The 16,075-nt window shown below is 39.4% G+C and overlaps 1 protein-coding gene across 5 annotated transcripts in view; it reads right to left on the minus strand.

Moving 5' to 3' along the window:
* The window catches only part of NAV3 (neuron navigator 3), a 1,719,037-nt gene that overhangs the window by 843,606 nt on the left and 859,356 nt on the right, over window positions 1-16,075 (minus strand). The window contains exon 6 of one of the 5 annotated variants that reach the window (XM_044088077.1): window positions 15,141-15,209. The exons of the other annotated variants lie outside the window; for them this stretch is intronic. Within the exon in view, the coding sequence (XP_043944012.1) occupies window positions 15,141-15,209 (69 nt within the window). The remainder of the gene's footprint in view (window positions 1-15,140; window positions 15,210-16,075) is intronic. 5 annotated transcript variants of the gene reach the window in all.

Below are 16,075 nucleotides of genomic sequence, written 5' to 3' on the forward strand. Positions count from 1 at the left end.
ATGTGATGGATATGGTATTATAACCAATGTGATGGATATGGGATTATAACCAATGTGTATGCATATTAACATGTTAGTCTGTATGATTTGCACATTTGGCATACATCTCAGCTGTACAACAGTTTCCTGTAAGGTTCATTCCACAAGGTTATCTAATTGGTAAACGTGGGCACTGCAACTAAAAAAAATGTATATGGCTAAATGTATAGTGTGCTCAAATGTATTAACCCCATCCCCCAAAAAATATAAGGCCACTGTTATGCAGTTGATGCTGAATATCTGTTACAGCCTTGGTGAATGAGACCTGTACAAAACCCAGTATTCCTGAAGTACAGTACAACACAGCAAATGTGGAAACCCCTAACATCACTGAGCTTGAAGCCTACTTTTCCCATCTCAATACATCTGAGGGTGCACTGCAGTATGGTCCTGACACAGCCTGCAGGATGTTTTTGGCATGTGCCATGCTACATAATATGATCTTGGGGAAGTATGTAGGCCAGTCTGATGACACAGCTACTGTTAGATCATGGACACACTTGAATGGCATGACATCATCAGATGACATCAGTGGGGTGAAATAGAAGCAAGCTGCAGCCAGAATCCATCCCCCACCAGACAACAAGGGGCACAATACATGACAAGTTAGGAGAAAATAGTGACACCTGTTCCACAGCCATTGACCCTGACAACTGTACAGTGACAATGCAGTGTCATGCAAAGCAAACATTATGCATTATGCATGCAGTGTTAATATCAGGTAATACTGGTCAGTATATTCAGGCCATATTGTGCATCAGACATCTTCACATACGTCACACAGGAAGAATGGAGGATGAAGTGACTCGCAGTTATCTTCATGTAAACAGGTAGCTGGGGACACAATGGCACATTCCTATAAACACACAAACTGGGTGGAAGGGGCATGTCACAGGCTAGGGAAATACTGATCTTCAGGTGAGGGGCACAATGTGCCAGGGATAAATTTCTCCTGTGATAAGGTTGAGGAGCTTCTTTGTGACTATAACATGGGCCTACTCCACTGGACAGTTGTATCTGTAATTCGTGATTCCTGTGGTAGGAAGCATGTGCAAATGAAGAACTATGACCTGAACAAAGTCCACTGGTGAGGTGACCTGCCCCTGGATGCTGGGTGTCACTGCCACCTATGATGTGGGAATGCAGATGTCACACACTTCTGACAAAGGTAAGGACTGCATACCTTGAGATATCCCCATAGATATGAACCCTACTCTAAACTTGGAAAACATTGCGAGTCCAGGCAGTGATGATGACACTGGCAATCCTCTATATGTAGGTGGAGACATAAGGAGTGTGTGCCACCACACACCTCATAAGATCAGTCATTACAGTATTCCTAGACTACATTTGTTCCTTTGCATGAGACATTAAACCAAGGCTCCATCTGCCTGAATTGGTGGTAACTCAGGTGGATGCAAGAGATTCCATTGCACCTATCAAAGAGAGTAGTTTTTTTTAATTGATATATACATTACATATTATTTACATATTTACATTACTTACATCTATTTACAAATGTCCATACATTATAAACTTCAATTTAAGCATCCCCCCACTCTTTTATCCACAACCAAAACATTATTTTTTCTAGAATCTTTGCCAAAGTTCATTTTCCATTGTATTTAATTTTAGTCTCTCCTTTCATATAGTCCATGAAACATAAAACATTATCTTCACTTCTTCCTGTTTTCATGTACCACAATAACCACATTCTATTATGTCCATTTTTATTTGCTCAAATTTTAACAAACTTTTCCCCCCATTATATTTACATATTTATTTCCACAAATGAACTCTTTCATATTTCAAAAACACATGCTCAGTAGTCTCACACTCTCCACATTTATTATATCTTGCTTTTTCTTGTATGGCATATTTGCCTTAACCAGCATTTTTTCTAATAGACCATCTCCACAAAAAATCATTACATTTTTTTAATCTTTTTATAGTTATCATCATTATGACTTTTCTCTTATCTATTTCTAAATCTTTCCATGGGTCAATGCAATAAAATGGTTTCATAATATTTAAGTACCGTTCTTTCATTTTCTCAGATATATTCTTTTTTATTTTCCATAACAAGATTTTGTTTTGGTACTGTTTCATTTCTTCATTCACAATGCTTTTATTTCTTTTTTTAACTTTTGCTCCTTCCTACAACTCTTTGTATTTATAATATAGTATCATTTCTACCATGTTTTTTTCCTTCATAATTCCTTTTAATATCTTTAAAAAAATGAAAGATGTTGCATGTACTATTGGGTTTATTAAACCCAAGCCTCCTTGCCCTTCTTTCATATATAGAATCCCTGTCTGGATTGGATTCAGTCTAGAGCCCCATATAAAAGAAAATATAATCATTAGTTCCTTTTCATACTTAATAGGAATCATATAGATGTTAGCAACATAAACAATTTTTCCTGATACCATGGTTTTCAACAAGTGTGCTTTTTTCTATAGGAAAATCAAAATGATGAACAAAAATAGTCCTATCCTTTACTTCTTTGACTACATTATCCCATTGTTGTTGTCTGCAGTCATTCTTTCCAAATATTATTCCTAATATTTCTATATATTTTTCATTGACCTCAGTATCACCTATCATACCTTCAAAACCAAATCCGTTACTTTTCTCTTTATTTATACTTAGGGTCTATATCAGTTCACCAAAATGGCTGAAGTTTGAACACCATATGTTCGAACTTCTAACCACGAAGTACAAAAACATCGAAGTCTTAGAACAGCGATTTTTTTTCCCAGGGAAAAAAAATCGCTGTTCCAAGAAACACACATACAACACAAGCACACCAAAAAACAGCAATCCACACACAAACACTTAAAATCCTACATGTAACCCTACACTACACTGTACATACACTATTATCTATCCACTTACCTTAACCCAAACCCTAACCCTAAGGTCCATCACTATCGCACACTCACCTGACCCACGCCCTAACCCTAACTCACCTATCCTGCCCTAACCCGAAAGTCTGTCACTATCGCACACCCACCTCACCCGCACCCTAACCCTAACTCACCTAACCCGTGCCACACAATCGCACACTTACCTGAACCCGACCCGTAACTTCCCACCACAGTCCTGATAATCACGAAGCCACAGAAATGGCCCACCGAATTCTTTCCCTGGGAAAGAATTAGGTGTTTTGCGGCTTTGAGATAATCAGTGTTCAAACTTCACAGTTCGAACATCTGGTGTTTGATTGTCAGCCGTTTTGACGAACTGATATAGACCCTTATACTTACACCAATTTTTTAATTTATACTTAATTTTTCTTTTACTTCTTCCATCCATACTTTATTTTTAGCAATTAATACAATATCAGCAGCATAATTATACATTATTGGCAACTGCACTTCCTTCCTCATTTTGTATCCACCACTACTTGACATTTTATTCATTTCCTTCACTATTACATTCATAACTACTGAGAAAATTACACTAGTTGGGCACCCCTGCTTTATTCCACATTCTGTTTTTATTCCTTCCCCAGTCCAGTCATTTACATTTAGTTTTACATTGTTCCTTTCATAAACATATTTTATTACTTGTGATATTTTTTTTGCTTACATTATGTGCCTGCAAAATTCCCCATAATGATTTATATTGAATATTAGCATATGCTTTACTTATATCCCTTATCATAACCTTTGCTTCTGCATTTTTATTTATGATATCATCAATTATGTATCTTATTATCCATAGTAACTCGACTTCCTTTTCCTTTTCTTCTGAATACATTTTGGTCATATATTCTAGCCATTTTTTGTAACCTTTTTGTTATAATTCTCATAAAAATTTTACAATCCATATTATTCAGTGTTATATAGGTCTCCAGTTTTTTATCTCCTCTTTATTTCCTTTTTTAAAAATAAATTTTATAACTTCTGTACATATCCCTTTCTCTATAATTCAGTTTCTAATCATTCATTCATAACTTCTATAAAAAATTTTTGACCACTCCTTCATTTCTTTATACATACCGTATTCAATTATTCATTTCCATCCAGTCCAGTTGCAGAATTCACGTTAATATCTTTTAGAATTTCATTCAATTCTTTCATAGTTTTTTTGTTCTAAATACTCATTATCTTCATTATTTAATTTTTAAATTTTATAAATTTGTTCTATGTTTTTCTTCTCTTTTAATAAATATTTCTAATATATATTCTTTAATTATTTTGTATATTCCTTCTTGCTGTCTTATAGGTTCATAGGTAGGTACTAGGCTATCTGCCCAAGGGCATTATAAGCCTAGCCAGAGTGTGTCGGCTTTTGCCACTCTATTGATTAATTAACTGATCCTCTGTCAAGCAGAGCCAATGAAGTGATCCCAGGGGTGTATTTTCTGTTACCCATCCACTCGTCAAGGTTTCTGTTGAAGAGTGTTAGTGAGGGGCTCTGCCTGATGTAGTTTAGAATTTTGTTCCAAAGCATGGGGAGTCTCTATGACAGGAATCTATCCCTCCAGCATGTTCTATTTATTGTTGTGGTGAGATATAGTTCACTAGAGTGCGTGGATCGCAGTGACTTGGATTTCTTTAGGTGGAGCATGATCATCAAGTCTGAGCTGGACATGGCTTTGAAAGTCAGGCAGAGATCACCTCTGAGTAAGCGATATGCCACTGAGTACAGCCAGAGTTTTATCAGTCGGGCTGCATAGGACATATGGTTGAAGCCAGTAATCCTCTTGGTGAAGTACTTTTGCGGTCTTTCCAGCTGTTGGAAGTGTCTTGTGAGGTACACTCCAAATGGGGCATTGTACTCTATGATGGGTCTAATGAGTGACGAGTAGAGGGGCACTATAACTTCTTTATTTCTAGATGCGAACCCTTTAGTAACTAGATGGGCCATACAGAAGGATTTCTTAACTACTTTGGCATTATGATTGTCAAAGGAGAGATTACTATCTACCTGGGTCCCCAGATCTCTTATTACCTCTTCTGTATTAAGGGGGCTGCCACCTATGTGGTAATTCGTGGGTGTTTTGTTTTCCCAAATGGGAAGACTATGCATTTTTTTGGCATTTAGCTGAAGGCCATGATTTTGACACCAGGTGTCTGTCTCAGTAAGGCCCTTTTGGAGGATGTCCGTGTCAGCCAGAGAGTCAATTATGGCTCCCAGTTTGCAGTCATTGGCGAACTTGGTTAGCCATAGTCCTCCTATGTTTGTCTGTACTTCTGAGAAGTATATGCTGAACAGTGGGGGTCCCAGGACCGAGCCTTGTGGGACACCACTTGTGACTGGTTTAGAGTCGGACCTGGAGCCCGCTATTCTTACCGTGTGAGTTCTGTCTGTAAGCCAGTTGGCAACCCATCTCGTGACGTAGGGGTTTATGTTCAGGCTGGTGAGTTTTTCTGTAACACCCGAGTGGGGAATGATGTCAAAAGCCTTGGCAAGGTCAAGGTAGGCTGTGTGAACCACCTTTCCCTCATCTATGGCCTTGGTGACTGTCTCGAAGAAGTCAACTAGGTTTAGTAGGCATGATTTGCCCTTAACAAAGCCAAACTGGGTTGGGTCAAGTGTTTGGAGGTTCCCAATGTCTTTGTTAATGAGTTCCATGATGATGCATTCCATAGCCTTGCAGATCAGGCTAGTCAGGCTTATGGGGCGATAGTTACTAGGGTCAGTTGTGGCCCCTCTCCTGTGGAGAGGAATAACAGTTGCTGTGCACCATTCTATGGGCATATAGTCTGTGGAGAGGCTGAGGCTGAACAGCGTGTTTAGGTGGGGGGTTAGTTCGTTCTGTAGTTATTGCAAGACGCAGCCTGGGACACCATCTGGACACCATCTGGTCCCATTGACGCTGTGTTTTTGGATTTTGAAAGGGCTATTTTCACCTGTGCATCTGTGATTTTTGGGACACTACACTTTTTCATTATTGTTGTGGGCCCTTTTGGAGGTGAGAGGGGGGTGAAATTTGCACTGAATCTATCTGCCAGGATGTTGGCTATATCAGTAGGTTCAGTATATTTTGTGATATTTTGCACTAGTTCAGTGCATATCTGCGAGTTGCCACTTAGATTCTTAACATAGCTAATGAAGGCTTTGTGGTTATCTTTTGAATCCTTGGCTATTTTTCTTTCAAAGTTAGCTTTGGATGATTTCATGAGGGACCTTAGTTTCTTACTGATACTGATCAGAGAGGTCTTTCCTTCTTGGGATTTGCTTTTTTTCTGAACTAGTTTCCTCCTTCTATTGTATAGCCTGTTTATGGCAGGGGTCCACCAAACTGGTTTCCTTCTCTTAGAGGAGTGAGTCTTGGTTTGCTAGGGATGGCATGATCCATGCATCCTTGTAGGTGCTCATAGAGTGCATTTGTAAAGGTTTCTGCATCTTCAGCAGCGTTATCCTTTAGTGTGGGGGCTGTGAAACTTACCACCTCTGTCTTACGTAAAGTGAAGTTTGCTTTAGAAATGTTTTTTACTATGGTTTCCTTAGTTGGGGGTGGTGGTGGGGTATGGACATCCAGAGTGCTTAATTTATGGTCTGATCTAACCAGTGATGGGTTGACCTCCAGTATGGAACACCTGTCGCCCATGTTGGTGATGACCAGGCCCAATATATTTTTACCTCTTGTAGGGGAGTTTACCAGATGATCCAGGGTGTTTGAGTGGATGAATTCCAGGAAGCGCTGGGCCTGGGAGTTTGTACTCATGTAGTTTTCCCAGTGAATGATAGGGTAATTGAAATCTCCCAAAATCAGGGTGTCCGGTAGGACCTTCATGTTTTCCAGTGTCTCCAGAAAGGTGGATTGGTGGTCCTGGGTCATGGAGGGTGATCTGTAGCAGACCACAATTTGCATTGCAGATTTGCCCGATGTTAGTTGCACATGGATGATCTCAGAGGTATCATGCTGTGCCATTAACCTGGTGGTGTAGGTATCCTTGATGAATATGGATACACCCCCTCCTTTTGTGTTTTGGTTCATGTTCTGTGGCCGAAACATGTGGTATGAGTTGTAGCCCAGTAGTGCTGGGATGCTCTCTGGAGCCTTGAACCAGGTTTCAGTTACTGCACAGATGTCGACGTTCTCCATACTGAGGAGTGCTTCAAGCACGTGCATTTTGAGATTTAAACTCCTGGCGTTGAGTAGCATAACCCTCAGTTTTTTGTTAATTGTGCTGTTTATGGAGGTGGGTTTGACTTTTGAGCCTTGCCTAAAAAAGGCACTATGGGGGAAGCAAGAGCCTTGGCCAGTATTCGAAAGCCTAGGGGTGACAAGTGCATGCCGCCTCTTGTGAAGCAATGCGACTTGTCGAGCATGTCGTCCTAGGCTGACAGACACTGGATCCCCTTTGAATGACACCAGAAGCTTAGCCAGTTGTTGAAATTGATCATTTTTTTCTTTATACTGAGGTATCATTCCTGGTGAGGGCAGGATGCTACTCAGGATCAGGGTCACACCAACCTGGGCTACATGATCAGAGAGCTCTTCCATGTCTCTTTTCATGTAGTCCAGGGAGGTACGTCTCAGGTCATTCACACTAACCTGAACAATGACAGAGTCATATTTGTACTTGTTCTGGAGTGACCTGAGTGCTTGTGTTATGTGGCGGATTCTGGCTCCCGACAGGCAGCTAACAGTAACCTTCTGCTTGTCCAGCCTAGTGAGTGGGATTTCAGTGTGCCTGACTATAGAGTCACCTATTACTAGTGTGTTAGGTATGTTATTTCGCCTTAAGGGCTGTGATTGTGCGGCACACTGATTTTGTGTTTTATGTGTTGTCTGGTTCGTGACGGGAGGTGCAGGTTGTTTGAGTGTCTGCTTTGGAGGTCTCTGATGCTTTTGTAGGTTTTTATTTAGAGACTCCGTATTTATGTGTATTTTTTGCCAGTGCTTGTTTAGTAGGTCTGTGTGCGGCTGGAGGTGTGGTGCAAGTGTTAACCTTCTCCTCTTGACTGTCTGTTCCAGTCTTGGGTGGAGACAGCTTAGCTTCCAGTTTGGCTGTATAATTGCATCTCTCGCATATGTTAGTGTTTTGTGGTAGGAGGAGAGGGTTGTCTGTGTACATGAGGCAGTTGTAACATTGCCTCAGGATACCCAGATTCACCAGCTGGACTGGATAGTACACCTGGAATTGCCCTTTGGTCATGCCTGAATAGTAGGATGAGCTGCTTAGTCGCTTGGTTGATGAGGGGTGAATAAAGAGCCTTGCCCTGCTGGGCAATCAGTGTCAGGGTACATTAGTGCTTGCTATTAGGTTTGAGCAAGTTTTGGGCTGTAAGATGCTTTTTGAGTACTTAGGTTGAGAGTTAGACTAGTTTCAAGGGAAAAACTGAAGAGGAGACTTTGTGGAGCCGGAATAATTTAACCGTAGCTAACTGGCGCTGTCCGGCGGGCAAAACCGTGCAAACACTGTTGTTATAGTAGGGAAATGAAAGAGTTAGAAATTAGCCCAAAATGGCCAATAAACTACTAACTTCTGGGCTGGAACCACTCCTCCAGGGACAGATAGATTGCTCAAAGCTCCACTCTCTCACAGGTGAACAGAGAAACTTCCTTCTATCCAAGTAAGGTATGGGCAACTCAGAAACTAATATCACAGCCCTTAATTCAGCACTAGCCTGAAAACTGGAATATACTAGCTTAGAGGGGCAGGAAAACAAGGAAGTTTTTGTTTTTTTTGAAAAGATAAGGCAAAAACAGTAAGAAATACACTTAAAACAGCTTTAAACGACTACATACGATCAGAAAGGGCTATCACATTTTAGTGTGTAGCCTACAACAGTTAAATTGTTTAAACAAAAAACTTTTTAAAAGTGCAGGCAGTCAAATAAGTACAATATGTGAAAAAAACAAGATTTTGAACCACAATAAACACTGGAAAATTTGTGTTTAGGCGGAATACAGTTAAGTTCAGCAAGAAAGTACAGAAACCTGATACTTAATCACTCCAACGTCTCTCTTCTAAGCTAGAAGCCTTGCATCAGTTTAAGGCTCTCTAGTGCTACCCAGTAGGTTAGTTACAGGAAAGATGTGAAACAAGTGCAGATGCGGTCTTTTAAACCAGAAAGTTGAAAGAGATGGACAAACTGTTCAAATGGTCAATAAACTACAATTTCTGGGCCAAGAACCTCTCCTCTCATGGTAGACAGGCTACCTAGTGCTTACCACTCCCACTGATAAACTAGAAGGCTTTCCTCCAACACAGAAAGGCTTGCCGGGGTTCAGAAGCTTACCAACAGTCCTTGATAAAGCAACTCTGTATCTGGACTAGGCTAGTTACAGGAAAGGTGGGAAACAAGCACAAGTGCAGCTTTTAAACCAGAACGTTGAAAGAGATGGAAAAAAACTGCCCAAATGGCCAATAGTTACAGTTTCTGGGACAGGAACCACTCCTCTTGTGGTAGATAGGCTATCTAATGCTTACCACTCCCACTGATAAGCTAGAAGGCTTCCCTCCAACACAGAAAGGCTTGGGGGGCTCAGAAGCTTACAAAGAGTCCTGGATACAGCAAATCTGTACCTGGACTAGACTAGTTACAGGAAAGGCGGGGAACAAGAAGAAATGTAGGCTTTTAAGCCAGCAAGTTGAAAGAGATGGAAAACTGCCCAAACGGCCAAATAAACTACAATTTCTGGGCCAAAACTCACTCTTCCTGTGAAGAATAGGCTACCTAGTGCTTACCACTCCCAGTGATAAGCTAGAAGGCTTCCATCCAACACAGAAAGGCTTGGGGGGGCTCAGAAGCTTACTCACAATCCTGGATATAGCAACTCTGTAACCAGACTAGGCTAGTTATAGGAAAGGCAGGAAACAGGTGCAAGTGCGGCTTTCAAACCAGAAAGTTGAAAGAGATGGAAAAAACCTGCTCAAACAGCGAATAGCTACAATTTCTGGGCCAGGGACCACTCCTCTTGTGGTAGATAGGCTACCTGATGCTTACCACTCCCACTGATAAGCTAGAAGGCTTCCCTCCAACACAGAAAGGCGTGGGGGTCTCAGAAGCTTACAAAGAGTCCTGGATACAGGAAATCTGTACCTGGACTAGACTAGTAACAGGAAAGGCAGGAAACAAGTGCAAACACAGGCTTTTAAATCAGAAGGTTGAAAGAGATGGAAAAGCTTCCCAAATGGCCAATAAACTATAATTTCTGGGCTAGAAACCACTCCTCCTGTGGTAGATAGGTTACCTAGTGCTTACCACTCCCACTGATAAGCTAGAAGGCATCTCTCCAACACAGAAGGGCTTGGGGGGCTCAGAAGCTTACCAACAAGTCCTGGATACAGCAAATCTGTACCTGGACTACACTAGTTATAGGAAAGGCAGGGAACAAACGCAAAATGGGATTTTAACCAGAAAGTAGAAAGAGATGGAAAAACTGCTCAAATGGCCAATGAACTACAATTTCAGGGCCAAAACCCACTCTTCCCGTGGTAGATAGTCTACCTGGTGCTTACCACTCCCAGTGATAAGCTAGAAGGCTTCCCTCCAACACAGAAAGGCTTGGGGGCTCAGAAGCTTACCAACAGTCCTGGATACAGCAACTCTGTATCTGGACTAGGCTAGTTATAGGAACGGTGGGAAACAAGCTTAGAGTTTTTTTTTTTTTTGTTACAGTAAAGCAGCTAAAACAGCAGTAAATACAATTCAAATTGCAGTGCAGGCCAGCACACCCGAGTGTATAGAAACACTACAGGAAATACAGTTCAAATAAATGCTTACCTTCCTTATTTTTTAATTCTCTTATTATTTTTCTTTCTTTTATTATTTTACTCAAATATGGTGCTACATCTTCTTTATTTCCCTGTAAACAATATTTTTGTTTATATAACAAGTTGTTCATTTTAATTTGATTCATTTTCTCTTTCTCTTTTATAATAAGGATTTTTTTCTCTAATAAGTCTCTGAATGTTTCTTGACTTAATATCTTATAGTCTCTTTTTCTTTTCCTCCTTATACAGTCTAAAAACAATTAAAAATTAAGCCACCAAACAGTCCAATTCTCATAAAACTCTCATATTCATATGATTTTTCTGTAATTCCATAAGTTCTTTTTTTTCTAAATCTATTTCCTTTCCATTAATTCTCTTTATTCCTTTTCATATTCTTATATATTCTTCATTTTCCTGTACTTGAACCCATATAGCCACATGATCTAAAAATCCAGCATACTTAATTCCCTTTTTTAACTTTTAGACTATCAGATATTAAGAAATAATCAATTTCTGCCCTAATTTCATTCCTTTTGTAGGTCCAGTGGTTATTGTCCCATGCACTTAACTTTCCACTTCTCATAATTTCTTTAACCATTTTAACATCACAATTGCTGTTATTTTTTCTTAAAAGTACAATTAAAATCACCCACCACTATATCGTGCATATTTACTTGAACATATTCAAGAATATTTTTAACATCATTTCTTTCTCTTTTTTTGTTACATATATACACATATTTTTCCATCTCAAGTTTATTACCGTAACTCATCCTAGTTTCACTATGGTTACATCTAATATTTTAATGCTTTCTTGAAATAATATACATATGCCCAAGCATGTTTCTTTCCCTGTGTTCTAAACTGCAGCACCATTCCAAGGTTTTTCAGTTTGTGTCTTTCTTCCTCTGTTAATAATCTGGTTATCTTCTAAAACAATAATTTGTGCATCTACTGCTGCACACCATCCATGATTCAGAAATCACATCGTATAAGTGTTTCACGGCTAACAGATTGCGTGGCAGTGGCCATCTCTGAAAATATAGAGTGGAAAACACCAGAAAGGTGTGAGAAGGAGAATAAAATCATGATCTGTCTCCTGCTGGTCAGTTCCACAAAGCTGATTCTTAGAGTGACCTGGCTGAGGTGTTGACTACAGCCACGGGTGTTAACACTTTAGAGGAGCAGTGCAGGTGGTCATATGATGACCTGCAATGTCATCACCCTGGTGATCTCTGTATGTTGGAGGTAGAGGTTAAGCAAAAATGACTAGAATGGTATTATAAATATCTAGGGATCTAAACCTCTTCTGCAACATCAACAGAATGGTTTAGAGGGCCAGGGATATCTTGCATAGGATACCACTGCTCTGGAACTGACTTTCCATCTACATTAAACAAAGTTCATTCCCGTCTGTTTTCAAGAGCAACTTACATCTATGGATGGGAAACAGAAACTTTACCCCAGGACTGCACCCTGTACTACTAATGGACACAGGCAGCTCCTATCCCATACATGGGATAAAGCATCTAGGCGCTGCCTGTGTCCATAGATTGACCTTATTATATATCACCCCTAATGAATAACTGGAATCATAGCATAAATAATTTGTTGTTCTGGCATTCTATTTCATACCCGTCACCGTTTGCTGATGTGATGCTTTCTCTTTCAGCACAAGCAGAATGAGACATGAATCATGTCACCGGCAGAAGACAATAGTGGCTGAACAGGATTAGTACTACTGACAGATTTGGATGGTGTTATAAATACATCCATTCTATTGGTAGAAAGGTTCACTTACAGTCAATTTCTCTTTGTACCTCCTGCCTGCAGGTTCAGAAGACAGATGTGTTCACCTGGCAGCTCATGTGCAGCCTACCCCTCCTCAGGCTGTAGCAGGGGAGAGTGATGATGATGAGATTGCCTTGCTAGAGGGGGACTCTACCTCTCACTGGCATAGATGGGGACTCTACCTCTCACTGGCATACCTGTAGCTTAAGCAGGTGCTGGAAGCTGAACTGAGAGAGCAGTACACAGAAACATGACCAAGATGGAGAACTTCCTGGAGCAAAGTGCAGATTCATTCACCTTTCATCCCTGACCAATGGCTGTACAGAGGAAGGTGTGGTCCATACCACTGTCCACCTTAATCTATTAGCTGGTGATGGATCACAGTGATATTCCTCTGGGCCAAGACAGTAGATGACACACTGCAGCACATACCTCATCCTGTCTCCACTCTGGTGTACAGGATGTTTCTTCTCCTTTCCCAATGCATTGGAGAACCATCCCCATCATCATTTGTCCACCCTCTGCTTGACTCTATCTCTATGTCCTATTGTGCACATCTGATCCTGTTTGTCTGTACTGTTGTGTGTGTGTGTGTGTGTGTGTGTGTGTGTGTGTGTGTGTGTGTCTGTCTGTCTGTGTATATAAGCCATAGCCTTATGTGCTCCTTTACACCATCCTACCAAGGGAATCTGTGGCACATGCAGCACAGCCTCTATATGTACCACTTTATTCTGAGATGCAATAATCTGTAAAGTAACATTTTGAGCCCTTGAAAGTTTTGCCCAAGGTGGCCCTTCCCACTATATGTACTTCCTGTATACATTACACTGCATGGATAGGTCTGTTTGTATATTTGATACACAGCTAACCTATGTAGATCAGAGTGAAGCTACCAGTACAAAAGAGCGGCCTGCCTGCCATTTGGTATGTAATTGGTGTGTGTTCTGCCCTGTATAATAACCAAGCAGCATAAACCTTTTGCAGGCATACAGCGAAGCTCTAAGAATACCAGCCTTCACATTTGATTTCTAACACTTCTGAAAACCCAAGAAATGGAATGTGGTGTTTTTTAGTTAGTGAAAAAAATAAATTCTTCCATCATTTGAAAAAAGTAATCATTGTGACAGAGTTCTGAAATAACTAAACTGCAAAAACAGCTCCAAAACACTAACAAATTGACATTTTTTTCTTAACACTCAAATCACATACTGTTTAGAACTTTGTCTACATTAGCCTTTGCAATATTAATGCAGCTTGCATGTATATACTATGCATGTGTAATCCTGAGAGACAGACAGATTGATCTACAGAGGATGGGAAGTAATGTATACTACTGTTTTAATCCAAGTCTGGGATTCAGTCCTAACCCTATGCCACTGGTTGTGTGGAGTTTACATGTTCTCACCATGACTGTTTGATTTGTTCCCCCTCAGTACTACAGAAAATCCCACATCCCAACAACATGCTGGTTAACTGGCTACACTAAAGTACCTATATATATATATATATATATGTGTGTGTGTGTGTGTGTGTGTGTGTGTGTGTGTGTGTGTGTGTGTGTGTGTGTGTGTGTGTATATATATATATATATATATATATATATATATATATATATATATATATATATATATATAATATATATATATATATATATATGTATGTATATATATATATATATATATAGAGAGAGAGAGAGAGAGAGTTACATAGGGTCCAATGACCAATTCACTCAGCGATTTAACAAATGAAGATATTAAAAATTAAGGAGAATGAATGAGAGAACACTGAAGATGGAAATCTTCTAAGAGTTATAACTACCTTCATATTAGTCATAAAACATAGTATGGCCAGACAGTAGCAAAAGCCAGTAAATAGGTAGTACAGCATAACACTGAAGGGGAAGCAGGTTATGTACTTTCACTTACAGGTGACAGTAAGATCACACCTGAGATTCTGTGTAAAGGGTGGAGATCTAAAAAAAAAAGGCATTGAGATTGCATACGATATACTGTGGAGGGTGACTAGGAATATTATGGCAATAGAAAGCTTACAGAAACTAAGAGCACACACTTTGGAGTCCATTCTGCAGTGAGTAAACATGGAAGGAATTCACTGTACCATTAAGGAGAGAAGAGTTAAAAGATAGGAAAGGTAAGTTTAGTTGACATTTGGAAAATTTAAGATTAAAAAGTGTAACTTAAGAAAACTGTACATTACAGAAAGAATGTTGGAGGGTCCTGAACTGATCTGTAAGAGAAAGTGCTGGAACGCAGTTCAACAGGAGAATTACAGGGTATCTCTGAAGGATTGGAACTAGATAAATGGACAGACAAAGTAAGGGCCGGCTACATTACAGTAAGCAACAAAACTTAGGTGGATATATGTGTGAGGGTTATTACTCCGTTATCTTGTTAGTACCTTCACGCAAAGGTACACTTTTTAAATATCTCATGTTGAAACACTTGAACTGCATGTCAAGCATTGTTAGCATACCATTATAATACGTATTTTAATAGCACCTATAATTAAGCTGTCTACCTTTCCTCACTGTTAAATACCATGCCACTGATAATCGCCCAAGATATCTGTTAGTGGCAAACAATGAATAAAACGTACAAACTGACCTAGAAGTCTTTTTTTGACTGGTTGCAATTCCACTATGGCTGGATTTAGCTGCATATCTGGCTGTCAGACTGTACAATAAGAAAAACAAAAGACAAAGAGAAAAATATATTAACTACAAAATTATACTAATGCAATTGTCTTATCTTTCTCACTTTAAAACATATCTAAAAATCATAATTTTGAATTAATAACTGTATAAATACGTGTTTTCTAATGAAAACTTGAGAATTATACACAATATATGTTATTACTAAGACCACAAGTTCTCTGTGAGGTATCATTCTGTTACAACTTTGCATAAAAATTATTATTGTTTGTGGGTAAAATGTTGAAATAGTAGGAATTAAAATGTTGCATGTCAAACATTTGATGCAGACTGTTAATACTTTACTATTTGCAAAAAAGATATGTGACAAATTTCAAACAATGCTATGACAATGTTACAAACTGGGATGCTTGGATGCAGTCCGTATGAAAGTTCAGCTGATTCTATTCCATAAACAGCAATAATAAATTCTCATATTTGAAATGAATGCACATTCATAAAACATGCCCATACCATATGCAATCATGCTACATGCTGTCTGCCTTAAAAAGCATACGACAGATTCAGAAGTATCACATGACTTGCATAACAGAATAAGATGTATCATGTGACTACATAATGCAAATTGTGGAAAGTGGCATGCACCTTACACAAGCAGTTAAACAAATAATCATACAATCTCAAGGAATAGATAGAGTTTCAACATTTTATGAACAACAAATGACTGTAAAACTGAAAAGAAAACATGTAGTTGTGTAACTGCATTTGTTGCACTTTAAAATTTGCACTATATAGCCTAAGACTAGGAATGCAATCTCAACGGGGATTATTTTTGTGGAACACTGTAAATTCTTGGATCGTGTCCTAATGAAAAAAGACAGGCAAAGG

The sequence above is a fragment of the Protopterus annectens genome, chromosome 11.part0, assembly GCF_019279795.1.
Source record: "Protopterus annectens isolate FY-2018-M chromosome 11.part0, PAN1.0, whole genome shotgun sequence".
NCBI lineage: Eukaryota > Metazoa > Chordata > Ceratodontiformes > Protopteridae > Protopterus > Protopterus annectens.